The following is a 27,872-nucleotide window of genomic DNA, read 5'->3' on the forward strand; positions in this document are numbered from 1 at the left end:
GCTGGACAGAGCTTAGAAGTCCGTCACAGCCAGCATCAGAAGCCCGTCTCAAGCTGGACGGAGCTTGCAGCACAAGGTATGGTGGGGTCAGGGCGGTCAGCTCACGCTGCCGCCCTGCAGTGTGGGGAAAGTGTTTATTTTTTCTGTTGCCCACAGCTGATTACAGCCGCCGCTCATGCCCCGCTGAATTATCTCCCTGCACCCGTTCCAAGAAGCAGAGCGGCCGCACGTCAACAGCTCCGAGCGGCCGCACGTCAATCACAGACGCCGGCCGCTCTCCCAGAGAGGACACAGCTCCGAGCGGCCGCACGTCAATCACAGACGGCGGCCGCTCTCCCATCGCTAAGCTGGACACTGCAGTATAGCTAGGGGGTGGTAACTGAGATTACACAGCTCCGAGCGGCCGCACGTCAATCAGACGCCGGCCGCTCTCCCAACGCTGGTACCCGGCCACTGCTGTACAAAGCGCCGCCCGAGCCAGCTACTCTGCAGAGAGCCAGCGACGCCGCTCATATCCGGCGCCGCACGACTTCCGGCCGGCTCCCGCTGTCCGCTATACAGCCAGCTGCGGAGACAGGCTGCTGCCGCTGGCCTCCTACATCCGTCCCCCGCCGCTATCCGGCTCCCCGGCACCCCTCTGCTAGCTATTGCGGTGTAAGAGGGGACAGCACTACGGCTGAACAGGGGGAGATCGCGGGACACAAGGGGCTGATACGCTCTCCCTGCACCCGCTCCAATCCGCTGCAGGTAACATAGGATAGAAGTTACCTCACAAGCAGCGCAGCTGCAGGGGGGGTGAGGGGGGAGTAAATGCCCATAGCAGCAGAGGCTGCATGGGTTAACAAAAAGGCTGTTCAGTTTGTTAAGACTGCAATATAATATATACACTGCAGGCTGGTTTTAGAGTAACTGGAAGTTAACTAAGTGTATGGGTTTACTGTATAATAGACCTGTAATAACATATACGCTATTAAGCATATATTACCTGTATAAAAGGCTATTAAGCCTATATTAACACTGCCTGTACTGTGATTTTCAGTGAAAGCATAAGCCATTTTTAATCATTGCTGTTTTTCCAGCTTATAATTCCTGAACATTCCGGCCATACACCTTTACTCCACAAGGAGGCGCAGGGGTGTTAGTGGGAATTTTTAGTTCAGGATGATTCTAGAACATTCCTGCCCTACATCTTTAAGCCACCAGAAGGCGCAGGGGTGTTAGTAGGAATTTGGTTCGGGTTTCATGCCCATGTGAACTGCTTTTCACATAAAGAACACTTTAGAATATGCTGTTCAGCAATAACATATATATATATTGATATATATGCCATATAATAACTTTATTAAGTCGTGCAAGTGTCTGTTTGTTGCCTATTATGATGTCTGTCTACATAGCGAATAAGGCTCTAGTGCAGACTAAAATTGTTAACATTGGCAATTCAAATTAAAACAGCGGTAATCGGAGTCTCGGAATGACTCCGCCAGCGCTAACAAAAGACAGTCTTTCCAAAGGGCCAATTTTCCTTTGGGTACCAGAGTGTTTATTTCACTGGTCTTATAATTTAATGCACGATTCTATGTCAAATCTTACACCGATAACTACAAGTGAGAAGGGTACATTAGTCCAGCACGCAGATAGTGCGGGGTTTTGGACAACCATACATAATCGTTTCCAAAAGGACGCGATCCGCCATTGGTATATGTGTTTCTGTCAAACATTATAAAAACCACAGATACATGTGGGTCACTAGAATCTATGTATGAAACCATGCCGATCACTGTTAAAATAAGCTGCAGGGCATATCTGTAAAGCTTCTGCTAACGCCGGTTATTTTCATGGTCGCTAGTTAAGCGCGACAATGCCAGAGCTTGTTTGCTCATACATTTGATCTACTTGTAACGGCATTTTATCCCTTTAGGCTATTCAGCCATTAGCGCATACTTGTAACGGCGTTTTATCCCTTTATAAGAAACAGTCACGCTGACGTTGACGACATGACGTTACAAGCCAGTGGTTTGATGACCTCTTTTACAGTTGGGGAAGCGTGTCTTTACATGTTACAGTTGCGAGGTTTCAGGACTTCAACTCATACATGTCTCAGCTATTTACAGCTTAAAGTACAAAACGGCCTCTGTCGAACGGTTGGCAGGTTGTCATTTAGTCTTTGCTGGTTTATAAACCAGGCAGTAGTACGCCAACAGAGTCAAAGTTACTTATTCCCTTCTGTTTGAGCAAAACCAAACAGCTCTGTCGCAATATCAGTCAGCAAGTCATTTACTACAGTTAGAAAATGGATTTTCTGCGGTTAGTATTTGCTTATTGGAGCCACAAAATTTGCATAATTGCATTGGATCTTCACAATGCGTATTTACCCAGTCCGGTTTGTTCATCACAGGTTCTAGCGTTTGCAAATCGCCACAACCATTAACCATTTCATGTCTACCGTTGCTTATCGCTTTGGGTATTTACCAAAGTGATGTTCGGATGATAGCTCATCTCACATAAGAACTCTGTCTCAACAAAGTTCCTCTAACTTGCGCTACTAAGGTATACTGCGGTAGCAGATCAAGTTCGAAAACAATCGCATCTAATTCCGTCTAAACGATGTCAATTCCTAGGTAAGATTATAAATACGGTAAATCAAAGACTTTTACCTACTACACCAGCAAGAACAAATGTACATCTAGTAATTAGTGCAAAACACGCACACTAGCGGTACATTGGTGTATTCACCTATTAAGAATAAAGATGTGTTTTCAATTTAGTTCGCCACCCTTCACTCGCGTTTCCCACAGAGGAACAAGGGTGCATATACTCTGGAGACAAAGGTTCTAAAACACGACAGTTTGCGGTCGATAAATGTCCTAGAACTCTGTGCATTTTACAATGCAATACATGATTCGCTTTCAGTCTGACCAGGGATATACTCTGGTTTCTCTTCAGAACGAATAAATCTTTCGCCTTTTACTAAAGATTTCCGTGGAGGGGAACAACCGTGAGTTTCATGTAAATTTTTGATGCCTGCCTCACGCTGGCCTTAAGCAGTCAAACAAGGCAACGGCAGTTGCATACAAGTGAGAACCAAGAAGCCGCATGGCAATGCGGCATGAGAACCAAGAAGCCGCATGGCAATGCGGCATGTGACTCAAATCCTCAATGGCTCAGAACACCATTATGTGAAAATGTCAAGAGATCATTCCGTGAGTGGACATCTGTTAGACAGAGGATCTCACCCGTCAGGATTTGGATCTTGAAAACTGGACATTAAATCCACAGGTGTGTCATATGTGAGTCCACAGAAGGGGGTTACCCTCAAGTATACAGGATGGCATCTCGCCACAATTAGAAAAGATCAGTATGTGTACAAAACAGATCACAAGGGCAGTGGCGGTGGAGTCTCTCACATTCGTGTGGTCATTCAGCATCGGGTATCTGGCTCTACCATTTTCCACTGCTCTCTCTCCGTTGCCAAAACGGATCATAAGACAGTTCGTCACAACATACTGGTGGTATCTCATGGGTTTCGGAGAAGTTTGCTTCTCGAATTTTAAAGGAATACTGGCACACGATCTTGGCCCGCTCATAATACGTCCAACCTGTTACATCAGGGAACGTTCGTTTACCCATAGTTACCTAGGTACCTATTATCTATGTACCGCAGCTGCGGCTGACAGGGTGAGGGTTCAGACCGCCCTCTTAAGAAATAGAGCATTACAGTATCGGTTATACTAACCATGTTACGAGCTAGTAAGTCGCTTAAGGCAGCTCATTATTACGAAATAGAGCATTACAGTATCGGTTATACCAACCATGTTACGAGCTAGTAAGCCGCTTAAGGCAGCTCATTATTACAAAATTTCGTGTGCTTACATAGGTTGTAAACCTTGGAAGTTTCCAACATCATCCTTCAAGTTACCCGTATTCTGTTAAACGGGGTGGCATGGAAAACTGCGTTGATCTGCACTAAGAGTGCAGGTATCTGTGTGGTAAACTTATTTTCAAAGACGTTTGCCTCTATTTGCGTCTGTACACATCTTTCTACAAGGTGTCATCAAAGTTCAGACTCTATTTATCCCACCTACAGCGCCAGGCGACTTGAGGTTGGGTTCAGTTTTCTTACAGTTTTCATATTTTGAACCCTTTCAACAAATGGGAATTAAGTTTCTCACTTTGGAAAACAATTTTCTTATAGTCTTGGCTTCGGCAAGGGTTTTGTTTTCATATTTGGGTGCCTTGTATTCCAAGCCACCGTATTTGAGTTTTCTCATGACAAAGCAGATCTTCGGACGAATCACGCTTTCGTATTCTTCACATCAATATACCAATAGGGGTTCCTGTGTGGACAGCACATTTTAGAATTCTGAATGTGGTACACGCATTACGCGTTTATATGCCGAACGTCAACAGTACGTGATATGAATACGTTGTTTGTTCTCTAGGATACTGCCAACTGGGGTTAACCAGTTTCTCAGCAGACATTATCCAGTTGGGTAATAATAATGACTACAAGTCAGGTTTACCTTAAGGCTAAGTTACAATCGCCTACGTCAGTAATAGCTCATCCCACAGGTTCTGTGGGAATGTCAGACCCAGTGGGTCGTGGAGTGTCTAAAACGCGGCTATATAGCCTTCATGTGCACCATGTTTGTGCACGTTTACACGTTATAAATGGTGGCGCCATCAGCATCTAGCTTTGGCCTGCCTACTGTTACAAGTATCAAACAGCTCTCCCGCCCACGAGGGAAGCTTTGGTACGTCCCAAGAGTACTCCAGTGACCCCTAGTGGATGATAAAGAAAATAGGATTTTGGTACTTACCAGGTAAATCCTTTTCTTTGAATCCATAGGGGGCACTGGACGCCCACCCAGAGCAGTTTTACCTGGGTTATTTTAAGCTCAAGGGAGCTTAGGGTAACAAGTTTTACTTGATTGATATTAAGCTCAGAGGAGCTTATGGTAACACATTTTCACCGATTGGTTCAAATTATAAAGTTCTATCGGTTATGGTGTCAACGGTTTAGTTGACAGTAAGGTTATGGGTCAACATTGTTGTTGTCCGTTATGTTATAGGTATTCTCCATTGTCAACCTCTCTATATCGTTCCTGTTCGCTCAGTAAAAAACACTGAGGTCGTACACTGAGGTACTCGGGGATATGGAGGGGGGGGAGAGTCCTAAATTTGAATATTCAGTGCCTTTGTTCGGCTACGCCCGTCCATATCCCAAGAGTACTCCAGTGCCCCCTATGGATTCAAAGAAAAGGATTTACCTGGTAAGTACCAAAATCCTATTTTTATAACCATAAAGAAGTCGTTGGTGTCCAAAGCAAAGAATTTGTGGATCTTAAAGTGTCAAAGGCAGGTTTACATATATTTTTATAACACTGAAAAAAATAAAAATAGAAAGTATATGTGCTCAGCAAATTAATGTGCATAAAAACAGCTGTAAATATATTGTCATTTTTGCCACTTTTAAAACCTGTTACTCCTACCTGTAGACATAAACACCGGCCCCATAAACACCCCCATAGACCTGTCCCACACAATTTAACTCATTACTTTGCAGAATAATCACTTCAACATGTAATTATTGGCCAAATTAAGCTAATTAAAATAAGATTTTACTTACCGATAAATCTATTTCTCATAGTCCGTAGTGGATGCTGGGGACTCCGTCAGGACCATGGGGAATAGCGGCTCCGCAGGAGACAGGGCACAAAAGCAAGCTTTTAGGATCACATGGTGTGTACTGGCTCCTCCCCCTATGACCCTCCTCCAAGCCTCAGTTAGGTACTGTGCCCGGACGAGCGTACACAATAAGGAAGGATCTTGAATCCCGGGTAAGACTCATACCAGCCACACCAATCACACCGTACAACTTGTGATTTGAACCCAGTTAACAGTATGATAACAATGAAGTAGCCTCTAAAAAAGATGGCTCACAACAATAATAACCCGATTTTTTTGTAACAATAACTATGTACAAGTAATGCAGACAATCCGCACTTGGGATGGGCGCCCAGCATCCACTACGGACTATGAGAAATAGATTTATCGGTAAGTAAAATCTTATTTTCTCTAACGTCCTAGTGGATGCTGGGGACTCAGTCAGGACCATGGGGATTATACCAAAGCTCCCAAACGGGCGGGAGAGTGCGGATGACTCTGCAGCACCGAATGAGAGAACTCCAGGTCCTCCTCAGCCAGGGTATCAAATTTGTAGAATTTAGCAAACGTGTTTGCCCCTGACAAAGTAACTGCTCGGCAAAGTTGTAAAGCCGAGACCCCTCGGGCAGCCGCCCAAGATGAGCCCACCTTCCTTGTGGAATGGGCTTTTACAGATTTTGGCTGTGGCAGGCCTGCCACAGAATGTGCAAGCTGAATTGTACTACAAATCCAACGAGCAATAGTCTGCTTAGAAGCAGGAGCACCCAGCTTTTTGGGTGCCTACAATATAAACAGCAAGTCAGACTTTCTGACTCCAGCCGTCCTCACTTTCCATGTGAGATATTTCAAATCCACAGATTTGAGTGGTTCAAACCAATATGATTTGAGGAATCCCAACACTACGTTGAGATCCCACGGTGCCACTGGAGGCACACAAGGGCTGTATATGCAATACTCCCTTGACAAACGTCTGGACTTCAGGAACTGAAGCCAATTCTTTCTGGAAGAAAATCTATAGGGCCGAAACTTGAACCTTAATGGACCCCAATTTGAGGCTCATAGACACTCCTGTTTGCAGGAAGTGCAGAAATCGACCTAGTTGAATTTTTTTTTCGTGGGGCCCTCCTGGCCTCACCCACGCAACATATTTTTACCACATGTGGTGATAACGTTGTGCGGTCACCTCCTTCCTGGCTTTGACCAGGGTAGGTATGACCTCTTCCGGAATGCCTTTTCCCTTAGGATCCGGCGTTCAAACCGCCATGCCGTCAAACGCAGTCGCGGTAAGTCTTGGAACAGACAAGGTCCCTGCTGGAGCAGGTCCTTTCTTAAAGACCGATGCCACGGTTCCTCTTGGAACAGACATGGTACTTGCTGAAAGCAAATCCCTTCTTAGCTCCCAAGGCCATTAGTCCTCTGTGAGCATCTCTTGAAGTTCCGGTTACCAAGTCCCTCTTGGCCAATCCGGAGCCACGAGTATAGTTCTTACTCCTCTATGTCTTATAATTCTCAATACCTTGGTTATGAGAAGCAGAGAAGGGAACACATACACCGACTGTTACACCCACGGTGTTACCAGGACGTCCACAGCTATCGCTTGAAGGTCTCGTGACCTGGCGCAATACCTGTCCCATTTTTTTGTTCGGGCGGGACGCCATCATGTCCACCTTTGGTCTTTCCCAACGGTTTCACAATCATGCGGAAAACTTCCCGATGAAGTTCCCACTCTCCCGGGTGGAGGTCGTGCCTGCTGAGGAAGTCTGCTTCCCAGTCATCCACTCCCGGAATGAACACTGCCGACAGTGCCATCACATGATTTTCCGCCTAGCGAAAAATCCTTGCAGTTTTGCCACTGCCCTCCTGCTTCTTGTGCCGCCCTTTCTGTTTACGTGGGCGACTGCCGTGATGTTATCCCACCGGATCAATACCGGCTGACCTTGAAGCAGAGGTCTTGCTAAGCTTAGAGCATTATAAATTTGCTCTTAGCTCCAGTATATTTATGTGGAGAGAATTCTCCAGACTTGATCACACTCCTTGTGTGACTGCTCCCCAGCCTCTCAGGCTGGCCTCCGTGGTCACGAGCATCCAATCCTGAATGCCGAATCTGCGGCCCTCTAGAAGATGAGCACTCTGTAATCACCACAGGAGAGACACCCTTGTCCTTGGATATAGGGTTATCCGCTGATGCATCTGAAGATGCGATCCGGACCATTTGTCCAGCAGATCCCACTGAAGAGTTCTTGCGTGAAATCTGCCGAATGGAAGCGCTTCGTAATAAGCCACCATTTTTACCAGGACTCTTGTGCAATGATGCACTGACACTTTTCCTGGTTTTAGGAGGATCCCGATTAGCTCGGATAACTCCCTGGCTTTCTCCTCTGGGAGAAACACCTTTTCCTGGACTGTGTCCAGAATCATCCCTAGGACCAGCAGACGTGTCGTCGGAACAACTGCGGTTTTGGAATATTTAGAATCCACCCGTGCGGTCGTAGAACTACTTGAGATAGTGCTACTCCGACCTCCAACTGTTCTCTGGACCTTGTTCTTATCAGGAGGTCGTCCATTTTCTTTGAAGACGAATCCTCCTTTCGGTCATTACCTTGGTAAGGACCCGGGGTGCCTTGGACAATCCAACGGCATCGTCTTGAAACTGATAGTGACAGTTCTGTACCACGAACCTGAGGTACCCTTGGTGAGAAAAGGCAAATTTTGGGACATGGAGGTAAGCATCCCTGATGTCCCGGGACACCATATAGTCCCCTTGTTCTTTGCTATCACTGCTCTGAGTGACTCCATCTGGATTTGAACCCTTGTAAGTGTTCAAATTTTTTAGATTTAGAATAGGTCTCACCTAGCCTTCAGTACCACCATATAGTGTGGAGTAATACCCCTTTCCTTGTTGTCGGAGTGGTAAATTTATCATCACCTGCTGGGAATACAGCTTGTGAATTGTTTTCAATACTGCCTCCCTGTCGGAGGGAGACATTGGTACAGCAGACTACAGGAACCTGCGAGGGGGGAAACCTCTCGACATTCCAATCTGTACCCCTTGGATACTACTTGTAGGATCCAGGGGTCCTGTACGGTCCCAGCGTCATGCTGAGAACTTGGTAGAAGCGGTGGAGGGCTTCTGTTCCTGGGAATGGGCTGCCTGCTGCAGTCTTCTTCCCTTTCCTCTATCCCTGGGCAGATATGACTCTTATAGGGACGAAAGGACTGAGGCTGAAAAGACGGTGTCTTTTTCTGCAGAGATGTGACTTAGGGTAAAAAACGGTGGATTTTCCAGCAGTTGCCCTGGCCACCAGGTCCCATGGACCGACCCCAAATAACTCCTCCCCTTTATACGGCAATACATCTTTGTGCCGTTTGGAATCTGCATCACCTGACCACTGTCGTGTCCATAAACATCTTCTTGCAGATATGGACATCGCATTTACTCTTGATGCCAGAGTGCAAATATCCCTCTGCGCATCTCGCATATATAGAAATGCATCCTTTAAATGCTCTATAGTCAATAAAATACTGTCCCTGTCAAAGGTATCAATATTTTTAGTCAGGGAATCCGACCAAGCCACCTCAGCTCTGCACATCCAGGCTGAGGCGATCGCTGGTCGCAGTATAACACCAGCATGTGTGTGTATACTTTTTAGGATATTTTTCAGCCTCCTATCAGCTGGCTCCTTAAGTACGGCCCTATCCGTAGATGGTACCGCCACTTGTTCTGATAAGCGTGTGAGCGCCTTATCCACCCTGAGGGGTGTTTCCCACCGCGCCTTAACTTCTGGCGGGAAAGGGTATACCGCCAATAATTTTCTATCGGGGGAAACCCACGCATCATCACACACTTCATTTAATTTATCTGATTCAGGAAAAACTACAGGTAGTTTTTTCACCTCACACATAATACCCTTTTTTGTGGTACTTGGAGTATCAGAAATATGTAACACCTCCTTCATTGCCCTTAATGTGTGGCCCTAAAAGAAAATACGTTTGTTTCTTCACCGTCGACACTGAAATCAGTGTCCGTGTCTGGGTCTGTGTCGACCGACTGAGGTAAATGGGCATTTTACAGCCCCTGACGGTGTTTGAGACGCCTGGACAGATACTAATTTGTTCGCCGGCCCTCTCATGTCGTCAACCGGCTTGCAGCGTGTTGACATTGTCACGTAATTTCCATAAATAAGCCATCCATTCAGGTGTCGACTCCCTAGAGAGTGACATCACCATTACAGGCAATTTGCTCCGCCTCCTCACCAATATTTTCCTCATACATGTCGACACACACGTACCGACATACAGCACACACATAGGGAATGCTCTGATAGAGGACAGGACCCACTAGCCCTTTGGGGAGACAGAGGGAGAGTTTGCCAGCACACACCAAAACGCTATAATTATCCAGGGACAACCTTTATATAAGTGTTCCTCCCTTATAGCATTTTAATATATATACATATCGCCAAATCAGTGCCCCCCCTCTCTGTTTTAACCCTGTTTCTGTAGTGCAGTGCAGGGGAGAGCATGGGAGCCTTCCCACCAGCCTTTCTGTGAGGGAAAATGGCGGTGTGCTGAGGAGAATAGGCCCCGCCCCCTTTTCGGCGGGCTTCTTCTCCGGAGTTTTAGATATCTGGCAGGGGTTAAATACATCCATATAGCCTCAAGGGCTATATGTGATGTATTTTTCGCCATACAGGTATTATACATTGCTGCCCAGGGCGCCCCCCCCCAGCGCCCTGCACCCTCCGTGACCGCTGTGTGAAGTGTGCTGACAACAATGGCGCACAGCTGCAGTGCTGTGCGCTACCTGATGAAGACAGTCTTCTGCCGCCTGGTTCCGGACCTCTTCATCTTCAGCGTCTGCAAGGGGGGTCGGCGGCGCGGCTCCGGGACGAACCCCAGGGCGAGCCCTGTGTTCCGACTCCCTCTGGAGCTATGTCCAGTAGCCTAAGAATCCAATCCATCCTGCACGCAGGTGAGTTGAAAATCTCTCCCCTAAGTCCCTCGATGCAGTGAGCCTGTTGCCAGCAGGACTCACTGAAAATAAAGAACCTAAAAACTTTTTCTAAGTAACTCTTTAAGAGAGCCACCTAGATTGCACCCTTCTCAGCCGGGCACAAAAACCTAACTGAGGCTTGGAGGAGGGTCATAGGGGGAGGAGCCAGTACACACCATGTGATCCTAAAAGCTTGCTTTTGTGCCCTGTCTCCTGCGGAGCCGCTATTCCCCATGGTCCTGACGGAGTCCCCAGCATCCACTAGGACGTTAGAGAAAATGTTATAAGTGCCTAATCAATAGGGAGTCTGTCCCAGGGGTTTTGAACCAAGTCCCAACAGAACTAACTGAACTCCCCCTACACCCCCTCCTAAGCAAAGTCAGACTGGATTCTCTATCAGTCAAGCTACTAGAAGTCAAAGAGAATGCAGTGTACGAAGAGACAAAGAAAAACAAACCCAAATTTTAAGCGTTAAACATTGTTTTAACACAGTAGACCAGGCATTCCCAACCACGGTCCTCAAGGCACACTAACAGTGCATGTTTTATTGATATCCAGGCTTCAGCACAGGTGACTTAATTAGTAGCTCAGTTATTTTGATTTAGCCATCTGTGCTGCAGCCTGGTTATCACTAAAACCTGCACTGTTGGTGTGCCTTGAGGACCGTGGTTGGGAGAGCCTGCAGTAGACTAAAAACACCATATGGACATTTGCATAAAGGAGCACCTACATTTATCAAGGCACACCTCACTATCATCAACTTCATCACTTGCCTCTTCAGCAGGCACAGGAGACTTGGAACTATGCGAAAAGACAACAAAATAAGTCACAATGAGTTAAGATGATAAAGACTCAAAAGTGCAAACACCAAAACAGACAAGATAGATAGAACACCTGTGACCGGCACTCCTACAGCAAGAGCAAATACCCGGGTGCCCTCCCGTGGCACTACAAAGCCCAGCAAACAGCACAATGTAATGGGCGGCACTCCAATGGAATTTAAAAAAAAAAAAATCACACAGCTCACCAAGCCAGTTTAGATCAATATTTCAGGTGCCTTTATTTGCACCTTTCGTCAGGATACAGTACAACAAAACAAACATACCTTTTATAACACCAGACGTGTGAGACACGCCTCGCACCTCCCCTGCTTCCGGCCTCCTTGCGCAGACGTCCTACACGTCGTCCCCTATTGCCACGTACGTAGCGGGCGGGACAGTTGTCATAGCGACATACGATGCTTTAGAGCGCATCGCGCCGTACTCCGGCTGATCGCGCAGACACCGCCTAAAAGGCGGGACTGTTGTCATGGCGACAAGCCTAACAAAACAAGAGGTTTAAAACATGATACTAACACAGCCTAAACGCAAGGCTACCGAAGCACGGGGTCCGAGGCATAACTTGTGTAAAGACACCGCAATGTGCAGCAAATCCTTTCCCTTCCCAGCTGTAATGGAACTGAGTGACAACACACACAGTCCTTGCTGCTCAAGAATTGATTACATTGTGACTAGATCATACCTTCACCAACCTCATACACCAGAGTGACCAAGAAATAATAACAATCTAGATAGACGGGCATCTCCAATACAGCTGTGTTATACATTAGAGCCACACTCCACATCATGCAACATCAAGTAATAGTTATTCAGGTGTTGCCATTATGTCTCGAACCCGTACCCTCAAAACTAAGTGTAGACAAGGAAATATCTTATTAAAGATTGTTTCATATCAGCACACAAATTTAACATAGGACGAAGCATATTAATTCAAATGGCTACTAATATAACCCGTATAGTGCCAGGTGGGTACACCACCTGGGCTAGACCCCCATAACATTCGATCAGGGTTCTAATCCTAATGGCAACCCCTGCGAAAGATAAAAACTAATAGACACACAGCAGAAGGAAAAGACAAGAGATATCCAAGGCACTAATATTTCATAGGAAACCAAGGAGAGAAAGGTTTTCATTGAGGCCCGATGGGGCCACAGTGTTGAATTCAAAGATCCAACGCGCCTCCAGCTGTAGCAGTCTCCTATTGCGATCTCCTCCCCTTGTCATAGGAGGAACATGATCGATAAGCTTATAATCGCAAGGCTGCCATTGTGTGTCGTGCCTCCCTAAAATGTCTGGCCACCGGCTGTTCAATATCTTTTCCTTCCAGGGCTTGTCTTATGGCCGACCTCTGCTGTGCTGCCCGTTCTCTAAAGGTACACGTGGTCTTGCCTATGTAGGCAAGGCCACAAGGACATTTGATGATGTAGATCACAAATTTCGACGTGCAGGTTAAGACATGCTTGATGGAGACTTTCTTTCCTGAGTGCGGATGTAACACTACTGGACCTACTTCAAGGTACCTACAGGTAGTACAGCCCGTGCATCTATACGAGCCTGGGGCTTTAGTAAGGAAATGTGAACGTAATTCCCTTTTCTCGGCCGTTGTGTCATTATGCACCAGCCAGTCTTTAAGGTTACGTCCCCTCCGATGACAGTTTAACACCCTATATTGATTCAGAGCTGGCAGGGTTTTATCCGTCTTGATAATGGGCCATAGTTTCCTTACTTTCTTCCTCTCTACTGTACTCGCAGTGTTATAGGTAGTTATTAGCGGGATCACCTTTTTCGGAGTTTTTTCTTTCCGCTGTAGATATTGTGAGCGCGGTAATGCCAACGCTTTCCTTTTGGCACTTTCAAGATCTGCAATTGGATAGCCCCTCTCAAGGTATTTCCCAATCATTCTATCCAGCTCCATCTCACATCTTCCTGGTTACTAATAATGCGTCGTGCCCGAAGGAATTGCGAGAAGGGTAAACCCTTCTTCATGGCCGTCGGGTGAAAACTGTTAGCGTGCAGTAGCGTGTTTCTGTCAGTGGGTTTATGATACACAGATGTTTGTAGGCAATTCTCCTTCCTTACAATCTGAACGTCCAGATAGTGAATAACATCAGTACTGCATTCAAACGTGAATTTTATATTAGCGTCAAGGAGATTGATGGCTTGCATCCAGTCCTCAAAATCTTCTGGAGTGCCTGCCCAAATTATCAGCAAGTCATCTATATAGCATGTAAAGAGTATCAGTCCCTCTGCAAGAGATGGATTTTGCAGGAATAACCGCTTCTCTATATCCAGCATATAGGCGTTCGCGAAGGCCGGGGCCACGTTGCTCCCCATGGCGCAGCCAAGTCGCTGCAGATAGAAATGTCCATCAAAAAATAAGAAGTTTCGTGTAAGCGTCTTCTCCAATAGCCCAAGAAAAAATTCCACATCCGGCCCTTTGTAATTGATGTTCCCAGAGAGTAGACTTCTGACTGCCTCAATGCCTTCCGAATGGGGAATGTTCGCATATAGGCTCACTACATCAACACTTGCGAGAATACATACTTCCGGAAGCTGTGTTTGATTCTGTAGTAATAGCTGGGTTGTATCCAAAAGGACCGTAGGTTCAGCTTGAATAACGGGCTGTAGGAAACTGTCCAAGTATTTTGAGATGTTGCTGTAGATGGATCCACGTGCCGATATTATGGGGCGTCCCGGGAGGGGGGTCCAAATTTTTGTGGACCAAAATTGGCGTTATTGGATGTTCAACCGTCCTATGCTGAATTTGTGTGCTGATATGAAACAATCTTTAATAAGATATTTCCATGTCTACACTTAGTTTTGAGGGTACGGGTTCGAGACATAATGGCAACACCTGAATAACTATTACTTGATGTTGCATGATGTGGAGTGTGGCTCTAATGTATAACACAGCTGTATTGGAGATGTCCTATCTAGATTGTTATTATTTCTTGGTCACTCTGGTGTATGAGGTTGGTGAAGGTATGATCTAGTCACAATGTAATCAATCCTTGAGCAGCAAGGACTGTGTGTGTTGTCACTCAGTTCCATTACAGCTGGGAAGGGAAAGGATTTGCTGCACATTGCGGTGTCTTTACACAAGTTATGCCTCGGACCCCGTGCTTCGGTAGCCTTGCGTTTAGGCTGTGTTAGTATCATGTTTTAAACCTCTTGTTTTGTTAAGCTTGTCGCCATGACAACAGTCCCGCCTTTTAGGCAGTGTCTGCGCGATCAGCCGGAGTGCGGCTCGATGCGCTCTAAAGCATCGTATGTTGCTATGACAACTGTCCCGCCCGCTACGTACGTGGCAATAGGGGACGACGTGTATGACGTCGGCGCAAGGAGGCCGGAAGCAGGGGAGGTGCGAGGCGTGTCTCACACGTCTGGTGTTATAAAAGGTATGTTTGTTTTGTTGTACTGTATCCTGACAAAAAGTGCAAATAAAGACACCTGAAACGTTGATCTAAACTGGCTTGGTGAGCAGTATGATTTTTTTCAAAATTACATTGCGAGAGATAGATAGATAGATAGATAGATAGATAGATAGATAGATAGATATATATATATTGCACACAAAAAAAACCCCAAAGTATTAGCAGTTCCATAGAACACATACTTTAAACAGGAGTGGAAACCGTACGAAATAGGCCATAGTCAGTGTTTGAGGTTCTGAGTGTGACCTTTTGAAAACACTGGCGCTTGTGTGGAATACAAGCTATTAAATAAGTGACTGTAGGTCATGTTACATGTGGTATTATCAACGATCATCAACAATTAAGTTATCTTTCAAGTTTTTAGAACTGTCCCGACAATGGGATACCCCACCTTAAAAACTGTCAGTATATTTGGTCATTGGTATAGTTACTTGGCTCACAGGGGTTCATTTAATAAGGGGCAAACTGTGGGAGAAGCAACAGTAATACCCCTTTCAGACCGCCAGCTATGAACAGGGGTTATTGGCACATGAACGCGCGTAATCAGTGTTCATGTGCGGCCTGAGAGGTGCCAGGGTGTAAATACCCTGTTGAGCGACCCCGTATTCCAACACGTGTTCAACCCTGCTCGTTGTGTGGTGTGAGGCGGTTTCGTAACCCTGGGAGCTCCCGTATCAAGCTCCTGGGTGCGACCTGCCTGAGGCAGTCTGAAAGGGGTATAACACAATAACCCCCAATCTACACCGATATTAAGTATTTTGTGTTGCATTCCCATGGGTGTGTGTGTTAAAATACAATCTCTGGGTTACCTTAAGTGGGACATATGCATGCACTAGATGGCAGCCATCATTCGCAATTGAAATTAACCCATAGTGTGCTTGTTTAGGTGCATCAGACAATTCTACTGCGAGATTAAGTCTTCAGCATTCTTAGCAGCTGGAAAGAATATCATGTTATCATTACAAATACAAAAACAGTCATTTTTCATCTTCGTTAAAATGTGCTATATCACCTGAACTGATGTAGACTTGTAGCACCCATTTTATAATGACTCCGAAGTCTTCTTACAAACCGTTTATACGGTAGCTTGTTTAACAGACATGGAGTATAACATTTAACATAATAACACAAGGCAAATATGGATAAGAGGTGACTAGTGGTTCCTTTGCCTCACTTCTATAATGTAAAAGAAGTTAGAGATACCTAAAAAAACATTACGTGTGGGGTGATCCTAGACCATAAAAAGGGAATAGGGTATGTATACAAAGAGCCCATATTGTGCATCTTACCGGCTATAATTACCCTCTTCTCTGTATTCGTGATATGTCCGACCTCGCTGTTCATCCTCCCGCATCCTCTTCATGCCATGACGCATGGCTCCTGAGCCCTTTGAATCAGAATGCTTATCTTTCTTTTCTACCTCCCCAACTGCAAAACAATGAACAATTAATGAATAATGGAAAGAATTAAGAGCTCAAATATGCAATGCACATAACAGAAGTTGGATACAACAGCGTCAATAAACAAAACCACCACCCAAACACAGTACCACACATACATTTAACTTGTCCCAACTGGTCTTTCAAACAGGTCCAGCAATCTATTGAATGGAGAGATGGGGTCTCCACTACAGGACTGGTTCTAAACACTACTCAATCATTTTACATAAACAAATGAAAAAAAAAAAAAAAACATTTGATAACTTTACAAGCAGATGTTAAGCACACTAACATGATGTGTCCCCAGAATATGATAGACTATCCCATCTCTTACATACAAGAACCGCAATTATGAGTGGAGAACGGGTGGTCTTCAGTATGCCGACTGACGGGATCCCGACAACCGGCATACCGACACTCATTCTCCCTCGTGGGGGTCCACGACCCCCCCTAGAGGGAGACTAAATGAGCGTGGCGCGCGTTGCGAACCCACAAGGGGCTCATTTGCGCTCGCCACACTGTCGGTAAGCCGGCGGTCGGGCTCCCGGCATGCTGGTCGCCGGGAGCCCGACCACCGGCATACCATAGTGAACCCGAGGAGAACATATGAATAATGTAACAGAAACTAGCTCATCTGGAAAAGGTTTTTCTCCCATATGTGACCTGTACACCCCTGCCTGGTAAGACTGGGACTCTCCCCACATACATAACACGGCAGCATATGGAATAACAGAGAATGATTAAGGCAAGCACTGCATGGGGGAGATGTACTAAGCCTGAAAAGTGATAAAGCCAAAGTGTACTAAGCCACTGTGATAAAGCACCAGCCAATCGGCTCCTAACTGTCATGTCACAGGCTGTGTTTGAAAAATGACAGTTAGGAGCCGATTGGCTGGTGCTTTAGCACAGTGATATTTATCACTTTTCAAGCTTAGTACATCTGGCCCTTTATGAGGGGAGAAGATGAGACCACGCAGAGCCCTGAGTGGCAAGACAGAGGAGCCGCACCGCTCACCCTAGGGAAGCCCGCAGACCCTGCATATGTCGGTGGGGGCATCTCAGGGGAGCACTAGGCGATGACAGGGATGGCCTATGCACTAACGATGGGCGCATAATAGCAGGAACCAGGCTGCCCCCGCCCAGGCCCAGCCCGCCTTACACCCACCGCTAGCTTTCGCTTTCCCTCCGTCCTTCTCTGCAGCCTTCCCGGTCGCCTCTTTTCCGTTCAGGGATCCTCCACTGGCAGTGGCCGCTTCCATCTTCTCGGCCTGCTGATCCGCCGGTGTTGCGCTCCCTGCGGCAGGGACACTGGGCTCCTTTCCCGGTGCCGCTTGATCATTGGAGCTAACGGCTGCGGTAGCGTCATCATCATCATCATCATCCTCTTCCGGCACCAGTGCGGCGGCGGCGTCGTCGTCGTCGTCCTCCTCCTCCTCTCCTTCCCCGGGCTCAAGGGCCCGTTCCTCCTCCTCCAAGCCAAGGCTCCCCGCCGGCCGCTCCTCCTCTCCCCCCAGCAGCTCCGAGTCCAGCGCCTCCTGCAGCCGATCGCTCAGCTCGGCCTTCAGCCCGCGGCAATCCAGTCCCCTGCGCTGCAGCTCGGACCGCAGCTCCGTCACCTTCATTTTACGCGGGTCCAGGCCGCTCATGGTGTCGCTCATCACAGATAAAGACACAGGGCGGATGTGCTCCGAACGCACCGGAAGTGGACGGGGGTCTGCGGATCACACCCCGGAAGTGGGGGCGGAAGTACAGCGATAACTGATCCGTAAACCGAAACAGCCGAGCGGTACCCTGAACGTTACTGCTCTTCCCCCTGACGTCGCTCACACCCTCCAACTCTGTGTGCCAGCCGAGCAGCGACGCCCCGCGATGAGCCGTTGTAATACCGCTCCAACAGCACAGGAGCGCGCCGCCGCATTCACAGCACACAGCAAGTTGCCCCGCCCCATGCACGTTCTGCCCAGTGATTGGCAGAATCAAGCGGTTTAGCGTGATCCATTGTGACCGTCGCGTTTCGTCATACTGAAGACATGTCCCGCCTCTTAAAATAATTCTGGTTGGACTAAGCTGCGCCAGCCCACCCGCTTGCCCATAGGTCCTAATAGATCAGGTGACCTGCTCCACGGGTTCCCGCCCTTTTTATATTCATTGATTGACGGCAAGTAAACAATGACGCCAGTCTGTGTGACTGATCGCCGGTGTGCGTCCTCAATACATACACAGCCCACCACACATAGGTTACACAGCGTTATGTGGAATGCGTAACCTCCACGTGGTAGGCCGCTACTATGTGTAATTGCCGCACGCTGGTATCACCCCTTGAAGGCTTGTGCAACACGCATCATTATACCCTGAGGGAGGAGAAGGGAGGGAGGCAGAGGGACGTAGTTAGGAGTTGCCGCGCGCTGCGGCCTTGTTAACACTGCATGTACGGAATCGTCACTGTTCGCTATAAATAAAGTTATTTGGGGTCGGACAGGTTACGTGAGGAGGAGGCGTCGGCGTGTGCTTCGGCCGTTGCGTGTGTGAGCGCTAGTGCGGCAGCATGGCGGCGCTGTAGGCGTGGGGACTATGGCTGAGCAGCAGCAGGTAGCGTGTGAGAGTCTGGGAGACGGCGCTGCTGCTGGCGCCTGTTGACGCTGCATCTCGCCGTCTATTCGGGAGCTGGGTACTGTTCAGTGGTGGTTGTCTATCTCCCTCCATGCTGGGGACACTGCCTCCCACGGTTACTGCTGCAGCAGCCCACATGCCGGTGTTTGCTGCATATAACCAGGGCTGTGGAGTCGGTGGAAATATGACAGCTCTAGCTTCAAAATAAAATCTACATGGCCCAACTTAATAGTCTTGTTACCAGAATTCTATTTTCTCTAACGTCCTAAGTGGATGCTGGGGACTCCGTAAGGACCATGGGGAATAGCGGCTCCGCAGGAGACTGGGCACATCTAAAAGAAAGCTTTAGGACTATCTGGTGTGCACTGGCTCCTCCCCCTATGACCCTCTTCCAAGCCTCAGTTAGATCTCTGCCCGAACGAGAAGGGTGCACACTAGGGGCTCTCCTGAGCTTCTTAGTGAAAGTTTTAGTTTAGGTTTTTTATTTTCAGTGAGACCTGCTGGCAACAGGCTCACTGCATCGAGGGACTAAGGGGAGAAGAAGCGAACTCACCTGCGTGCAGAGTGGATTGGGCTTCTTAGGCTACTGGACATTAGCTCCAGAGGGACGATCACAGGCCCAGCTTGGATGGGTCCCAGAGCCGCGCCGCCGGCCCCCTTACAGAGCCAGAAGGCAGAAGAGTCCGGAAAATCGGCGGCAGAAGACGTCCTGTCTTCAACAAGGTAGCGCACAGCACTGCAGCTGTGCGCCATTGCTCTCAGCACACTTCACACTCCGGTCACTGAGGGTGCAGGGCGCTGGGGGGGGCGCCCTGAGACGCAATAATAAACACCTTGGATGGCAAAAAATGCATCACATATAGCTCCTGGGCTATATGGATGCATTTAACCCCTGCCAAAATACATAAAAAAACGGGAGATAAGGCCGCCGATAAGGGGGCGGAGCCTATTCTCCTCAGCACACTGGCGCCATTTTCCCTCACAGCTGCGTTGGAGGGAAGCTCCCTGGCTCTCCCCTGCAGTCACTACACTACAGAAAGGGTTAAAAAAGAGAGGGGGGCACAAATTAGGCGCAGTATTAACTATACAGCAGCTATAAGGGGAAAAACACTTATATAAGGTTATCCCTGTATATATATATATATATATATATATATATATATATATATATAGCGCTCTGGTGTGTGCTGGCAAACTCTCCCTCTGTCTCCCCAAAGGGCTAGTGGGGTCCTGTCCTCTCAGAGCATTCCCTGTGTGTGCTGTATGTCGGTACTTTTGTGTCGACATGTATGAGGAGAAAAATGATGTGGAGACGAAGCAGATTGCCTGTAATAGTGATGTCACCCCCTAGGGGGTCGACACCTGAGTGGATGAACTGTTGGAAGAAATTACGTGACAGTGTCAGCTCTGTATAAAAGACAGTGGTTGACATGAGACAGCCGGCTACTCAGCTTGTGCCTGTCCAGACGTCTCATAGGCCGTCAGGGGCTCTAAAGCGCCCATTACCTCAGATGGCAGATATAGACGCCGACACGGATACTGACTCCAGTGTCGACGGTGAAGAGACAAATGTGACTTCCAGTAGGGCCACACGTTACATGATTGAGGCAATGAAAAATGTTTTACACATTTCTGATAATACGAGTACCACCAAAAAGGGGTATTATGTTCGGTGAGGAAAAACTACCTGTAGTTTTCCTGAATCTGAGAAATTAAATGAGGTGTGTGATGATGCGTGGGTTTACCCTGATAACTGGTAATTTCTAAAATGTTATTGGCATTATATCCTTTCCCGCCAGAGGTTAGGGTGCGTTGGGAAACACCCCCTAGGGTGGATAAAGCGCTCACACGCTTGTAAGGGCTCTATCCTCTCCTGAGATGGCCGCCCTTAAGGATCCTGCTGATAGAAAGCAGGAGGGTATCCTAAAATGTATTTACACACATACTGGTGTTATACTGCGACCAGCAATCGCCTCAGCCTGGATGTGCAGTGCTGGGTTGGCGTGGTCGGATTCCCTGACTGAAAATATTGATACCCTAGATAGGGACAGTATATTTTTGCCTATAGAGCATTTGAAAGATGCATTTCTATATATGCGTGATGCACAGCGGAATATTTGCCGACTGGCATCAAGTCTAAGTGCGTTGTCCATTTCTACCAGTAGAGGGTTATGGACACGTCAGTGGTCAGGTGATGCGTATTCCAAACGGCATTTGGAAGTATTGCCTTATTAAGGGGATGAGTTATTTGGGGTCGGTCTTTCAGACCTGGTGGCCACGGCAACAGCTGGGAAATCCACGTTTGTACCCCAGGTCGCCTCTCAACATGAGAAGACGCCGTATTATCAGGCGCAGTCTTTTCGTGGATAAGCGGGCAAAAGGTTCCTCATTTCTGCCCCGTGACAGAGGGAGAGGAAAAAGGCTGCAGAAATCAGCCAGTTCCCAGGAACAGAAACCCTCTCCCGCCTCTGCCAAGCCCTCAGTATACGCTGGGGCTTTACAAGCAGAATCAGGCACGGTGGGGGGCCCGTCTCAATGAATTTCAGCGCGCAGTGGGCTCACTCGCAAGTAGACCCCTGGATCCTTCAGGTGATATCTCAGGGGTACAAATTAGAATTCGAGACGTCTCCCCCTCGCCGTTTCCTAAAGTCGGCTTTACCGATGTCTCCTTCTGACAGGGAGACAGTTTTGGAAGCCATTCACAAGCTGTATTCCCAGCAGGTGATAATCAAGATACCCCGTTCCCTGTTGCAGGAGGGGTATTATTCCACACTGTTGTGGTACCGAAGCCGGACGGCTCGGTGAGACCGATTCTAAATCTAAAATTTTTGAACACTTACATACAGAGGTTCAAATTCAAGATTGAGTCACTCAGAGCAGTGATTGCGAACCTGGAAGAAGGGGACTACATGATGTCTCGGGACATCAAGGATGCTTACCTTCATGTCAAAATTTACCCTTCTCACCAAGGGTACCTCAGGTTTATGGTACAGAACTGTCACTATCAGTTCAGACGCTGCCCTATGGATGGTCCACGGCACCCCGGGTCTTTACCAAGGTAATGGCCGAAATGATGATATTCCTTCAAAGGAAGGGAATTTTAGTTATCCCTTACTTGGACAATTCCCTGATAAGGGTAAGATCCAGGGAACAGTTGGAGGTCGGTGTAGCACTATCTCAGGTAGTGTTGCTGCAGCACGGTTGGATTCTCAATATTCCAAAATCGCAGCTGGTTCCGACGACTTGTCTTCTGTTCCTAGGGATGATCCTGGACACAGTCCAGAAAAAGGTGTTTCTCCCGGAGGAGAAAGCCAGGGAGTTATCCGAGCTAGTCAGGAACCTCCTAAAACCGAGCCAAGTCTCAGTGCATCAATGCACAAGGGTTCTGGGTAAAATGGTGGCTTCCTACGAAGCAATCCCATTCGGCAGATTCCACGCAAGAACTTTCCAGTGGGACCTGCTGGACAAATGGTCCGGGTCGCATCTTCAGATGCATCAGCGGATAACCCTGTCACCAAGGACAAGGGGTCCCTCCTGTGGTGGTTGCAGAGTGCTCATCTTCTAGAGGGCCGCAGATTCGGCATTCAGGATTGGGTCCTGGTAACCACGGATGCCAGCCTGCGAGGCTGGGGAGCAGTCACACAGGGAAGGAATATCCAGGACTTATGGTCAAGCCTGGAGACATCACTTCACATAAATAAAGCTAAGGGACATTTACAATGCTCTAAGCTTAGCAAGACCTCTGCTTCAAGGTCAGCCGGTGTTGATCCAGTCGGACAACATCACGGCAGTCACCCACGTAAACAGACAGGGTGGCACAAGACGCAGGAGGGCAATGGCAGAAGCTGCAAGGATTCTTCGCTGGGCAGAAAATCATGTGATAGCACTGTCAGCAGTATTCATTCCAGGAGTGGACAACTGGGAAGCAGACTTCCTCAGCACGACCTCCACCCGGGAGAGTGGGGACTTCACCCAGAAGTCTTCCACATGATTATAAACCGTTGGGAAAAACTCGACAGGTATTGCGCCAGGTCCAGGGACCCTCAGGCAATAGCTGTAGACGCTCTGGTAACACCGTGGGTGTACCAGTCAGGGTATGTGTTCCCTCCTCTGCCTCTCATACCCAAGGTACTGAGATTGATAAGATGCAGAGGAGTAAGCACTATATTCGTGGCTCTGGATTGGCCAAGAAGGACTTGGTAACCGGAACTTCAAGAGATGCTCACGGAAGATCCGTGGCCTCTACCTCTAAGAAGGGACCTGCTCCAGCAAGGACCCTGTCTGTTCCAAGACTTACCGCGGCTGCGTTTGACGGCATGGCGGCTGAACGCCGGATCCTGAAGGAAAAAAGGCATTCCGGATGAAGTCATCCCTATCCTGATCAAAGCCAGGAAGGATGTAACCGCAAAAACATTATCACCGCAATTGGCGAAAATATGTTGCGTGGTGCGAGGCCAGTAAGGCCCGACGGTGGAAATTCAACTGGGTTGATTCCTACATTTCCTGCAAACAGGAGTGTCTATGGGCTTGAAATTGGGGTCCATTAAGGTTCAAATTTCGGCCCTGTCAATTTTCTTCCAAAAAGAACTAGCTTCAGTCCCTGAAGTTCAGACGTTTGTAAAAGGGGTACTGCATATACAGCCTCCTTTTGTGCCTCCAGTGGCACTTTGGGATCTCAATGTAGTTTTGGGTTCCAAAAGTCACATTGGTTTGAACCACTTAAATCTGTGGAGTTAAAATATCTCACATGGAAAGTGGTCATGCTGTTGGCCCTGGCCTAGGCCAGGCGCGTGTCAGAATTGGCGGCTTTATCCTGAAAAAGCCTTTATCTGATGTTCCATTCGGACAGGGCGGAATTGAGGACTCGTCCTCAGTTTCTCCCTAAGGTGGTTTCAGCGTTTCACCTGAACCAACCTATTTGTGGTGCCTGCGGCTACTAGGGACTTGGAGGACTCCAAGTTGCTAGACGTTGTCAGGGCCCTGAAAATATGTTTCCAGGAGGGCTGGAGTCAGGAAATCTGACTCGCTGTTTATCCTGTATGCACCCAACAAGCTGGGTGCTCCTGCTTCTAAGCAGACGATTGCTCGTTGGATTTGTAGTACAATTCAGCTTGCACATTCTGTGGCAGGCCTGCCACAGCCAAAAATCTGTAAATGCCCACTCCACAAGGAAGGTGGGCTCATCTTGGGCGGCTGCCCGAGGGGCCTCGGCTTTACAACTTTGCCGAGCAGCTACTTGGTCAGGAGCAAATACGTTTATAAAATTCTACAAAATTGATATCCTGGCTGAGGAGGACCTGGAGTTCTCTCATTGGTGCTGCAGAGTCATCCGCACTCTCCCGCCCGTTTGGGAGCTTTGGTATAATCCCCATGGTCCTTACGGAGTCCCCAGCATCCACTTAGGACGTTAGAGAAAATAAGAATTTACTTACCGATAATTCTATTTCTCATAGTCCGTAGTGGATGCTGGGCGCCCATCCCAAGTGCGGATTGTCTGCAATACTTGTACATAGTTATTGTTACAAAAATCGGGTTATTGTTGTGAGCCATCTTTCAGAGGCTCCTCTGTTATCATGCTGGTAACTGGGTTCAGATCACAGGTTATACGGTGTGATTGGTGTGGCTGGTATGAGTCTTACCCGGGATTCAAAATCCTTCCTTATTGTGTACGCTCGTCCAGGCACAGTATCCTAACTGAGGCTTGGAGGAGGGTCATAGGGGGAGGAGCCAGTGCACACCAGATAGTCCTAAAGCTTTCTTTTAGATGTGCCCAGTCTCCTGCGGAGCCGCTATTCCCCATGGTCCTTACGGAGTCCCCAGCATCCACTACGGACTATGAGAAATAGAATTATCGGTAAGTAAATTCTTATTTATTATCGCAGTGGTGCTAATGAAGTGCCATTGTTCTGCAGCATTGCTTAGCTTGCTGGCGAAGGCCAGCGGTGTCCTCTCGTCTGCTGTTGGCAGCCTATCACTGTCTACGATGGGCTTTTGCGTCATGTGCTGCTTTTCTGATTGCACAATGGCCAATTTGCGCATGTACATGACTCCACCCGGTGGAGACTTGGCAATGCCCTGAAGACTTTGCTGGGTTCACATTGCTAGTAATCAGGACTGTTAATGTGCATACACACTAGGCGTTTTTGCCCAGCGTGTATGCATAGCGATGATCGCTGGGCTGAAAAGCATTAAGTGCATACACATTGAGCGCTTTCCCCCCTGGTCAGCGGGGGTGAGCGGCTTTCCATAGCAAGACGCTATGGAAAGCTGCTCACCTCGCCGCCGTTCATCTACTGGTAATACCAGTAGATGAACGGCGGCCGCTGGCGATGAAGCGGGCGCGCACATCAGCACTCATCGTTTGGGCATACACACTAGAGCTGCTTTCAGCTCAAAACCGCCTAAACACCAAAAGTGACCTGCTTTCAGCTCAAAATCGCTTAGAGTGTATGGGCCTTAACTCTCTTTCCAGCTATTGATAGAACGATAACAGGGTAAAAGCTGTAATCCTAAACCCCATACACAATGGGTGACTTCAGACCCATACCCGACTAGTTCTATATCGTTCAGCGGTTTAGCTCATACACACTGAACGATATCGTTCTGTGATGTCATCCCCGCATTCCCCAAACATGCAGCTCTACAGTGTAGTCACAGTTGAGCTGCGTGTCCAATAGACCATACATAAATGACCCGCGGGTGCGCACATCTTTTATCGTTCAGGCATACACACTGCCCAATATGAATGATCGATCTTTTCAAAGAGATTGTTCTAGTTCATATCGTCCAGTGTGTAGTGAGCTTTAGTTTACCACTGTTTGTTGAATATTGAAAGGCTGATATAACCCCTTTAGCGAGTGCTACTATTTTACTACAGTCAATTTGTTATTTATACATTTGACATTCACAAATTAATTAGACAGTAGTAAAATGGAGTGGTCAAAGGTTTGGTGTACTGACTCCACAGCCCTGTATATACAGTACTGTAACTATTCAATTTGTAAAGGATCTATCTTAATGTGTATGTTTGAGTTATTTTAAAGAATCCAGTTACAGTGGATGAATGCTTGTGTGGGACTGGGTCATTTGTGGATACATTTTCCATGTGAGATCTTCATGATTTTACCTTTTTCTTCTCGTGTTAGAAGAGCCAGACATGTTGCACAATAGTTCTCTGATTGCGTTTGGTGGCCAAAGCCTGTCTTTAGGCTCTATTAGCAAAATTAGTTTTTATCATAGCCTTATCCAAGAAAGGTAATTTGGGAGGTAGAGAGGTTGGATTCACAAGGACCGCACCACTTCCCCCTAGCTCTCTTAGAGAGGCTTGTTATAATCTAGCCCATGGGCGACCCGGCGGTGGGGGAGCAGTGATGGGGGGAGTGAAGTTTCTTCACCCGGCTCCATAGCAGTGCAGGCAAATATGGACGAGATCGTCCATATTGGCCTGCATGCACAAGTAACGGGGCACCAACGATTCATCACTGGTGCCTCCACACTGAAAGATATGAACGGTATAGATCATTCATATCTTTCACTAATATCGCCCAGTGTGTAGAGCCTATTAAATTTATGGATAAGCAAAATTTCAAATGGACAAACTGAGGTGAAAAAACAAGTGCGTTCTATTGGCAATAAACCTTTTATTGAGAAGCGCTGCACTTAAAAAAAACTTCATTGTATATTAATGTAAAGAAAGTTAGTTTGTGTAATTACAATAGTATTTTTACTGTTGCAAACTAATATCGCTGTTCTTGCCACCCAGTACCAATTCTTCAAATTACTGTACATTTCTAGGTGTATTCAGCAGCATTTCCATACATCCTTCAAAGATATATATTTTTTCTTTAATTTCTGATTTGTAGTTGTACCGTGGAGCTTTTGTGGAGGGGGAAGGAGGTGTTTTCCTTTGTTTTGATAATGTTTCTTTTTCAATGCTTTATTCAGAAACAATGTCAATGATGCCCCAAATATTTTCAAACGTCAAGACATATAATTCTTTTCCCCCTGCTATTCAAGAAAAACTTCTGTTGCATTGACTTACAGGCAGTCTTTTTGCGTATCCAGAAAGATTGTCTACTCTGCGCATGGCCATTATATTGCGTATCTATGTTGCCTGACGACGGGTAATAAACCCAAAACATTGCATTTTACTATGGGCTGACTGTCTGTTATTGAAGCATCTATGAAGTCCAACGAGTGCTACTTCTGGAACATGTATTGCTTACTATCAGTGTGCACCAAGATTTTTGAAGGGTGGTGCTGGCTAACTGGATTTTATATATGTATCTGTACTGCGCAAAAGTTTTAGTCAGGTGTGGGAAAAAAAATGCTGCAAAGTAAGAATGCTTCCAAAAATAGAAGTGTTAATAGTTTATTTTTATCAAGTAAATGCAAAGTGAATGAACAGCAGAGAAATGTAAATCAAATTAATATTTGGTGTGACCACCCTTTACCTTTAAAACAGCATAACTTTTTCAAGGTACACTTGCACAGTTTTTGAAGGAACTCTGCATTGAGCTTGTTCCACACATCTTGAAGAACTAACCACAGATCTTCTGTGGCTGTAGGCTTGCTGAAATCCTTCTGTCTCTTCATGTTATTCCAGATAGACTTGATAATGTTGAGTTCAGGACTCTGTGGCGGCCATATCATCACTTCCAGGACTCCTTGTTCTTTATGCCAAAGATAGTTTTTAGTGACATTAGGCGTATGTTTGGGGTCGTTGTCCTGCTGCAGAACAAATTTGGAGCCAGTTTGACGCCTCCTTGATGGTATTGCATGATGGATAAGTATCTGCCTATATTTATCAGCATTGAAGCACAAAGAAACGGGCAACGTTGAGGCCTGTAGACGCAGTGGTCGGCCAAGGAAACGTAGTGCGTCATATGAAAGA

The 27,872-nt window shown here is 47.2% G+C and overlaps 2 protein-coding genes and 1 non-coding gene across 5 annotated transcripts in view; 2 read left to right on the forward strand and 1 right to left on the reverse strand.

The window, feature by feature from the left end:
- Positions 1-18,417, reverse strand: part of HNRNPUL2 (heterogeneous nuclear ribonucleoprotein U like 2) — a 124,174-nt gene extending 105,757 nt beyond the window's left edge. Inside the window, exons 1-3 of one of the 2 annotated variants that reach the window (XM_063944985.1) lie at positions 17,535-18,417; positions 16,220-16,358; positions 11,388-11,458 (exon numbers count right to left, since the gene is read on the reverse strand). In XM_063944985.1, the coding sequence (XP_063801055.1) occupies positions 11,388-11,458; positions 16,220-16,358; positions 17,535-18,027 (703 nt within the window). In that variant the 5' untranslated portion in view covers positions 18,028-18,417. The remainder of the gene's footprint in view (positions 1-11,387; positions 11,459-16,219; positions 16,359-17,534) is intronic. The other variant, XM_063944984.1, reaches the window with a different exon arrangement.
- Positions 2,924-3,037, forward strand: LOC134971042 (U5 spliceosomal RNA). The gene has a single exon (XR_010190197.1). It is a non-coding gene; the product is annotated as a U5 spliceosomal RNA (small nuclear RNA).
- A 164-nt stretch (positions 18,418-18,581) lies between the features above and the next one.
- The window catches only part of TTC9C (tetratricopeptide repeat domain 9C), a 166,066-nt gene continuing 156,775 nt past the window's right edge, over positions 18,582-27,872 (forward strand). Inside the window, exon 1 of one of the 2 annotated variants that reach the window (XM_063944987.1) lies at positions 18,582-18,644. In XM_063944987.1, coding sequence (XP_063801057.1) covers positions 18,627-18,644 — 18 coding nt within the window. In that variant the 5' untranslated portion in view covers positions 18,582-18,626. Of the gene's footprint in view, positions 18,645-18,830; positions 18,959-27,872 lie in introns of those variants that run through there. The other variant, XM_063944986.1, reaches the window with a different exon arrangement.

Source organism: Pseudophryne corroboree, chromosome 11 (genome assembly GCF_028390025.1).
Source record: "Pseudophryne corroboree isolate aPseCor3 chromosome 11, aPseCor3.hap2, whole genome shotgun sequence".
NCBI classification, from domain to species: domain Eukaryota; kingdom Metazoa; phylum Chordata; class Amphibia; order Anura; family Myobatrachidae; genus Pseudophryne; species Pseudophryne corroboree.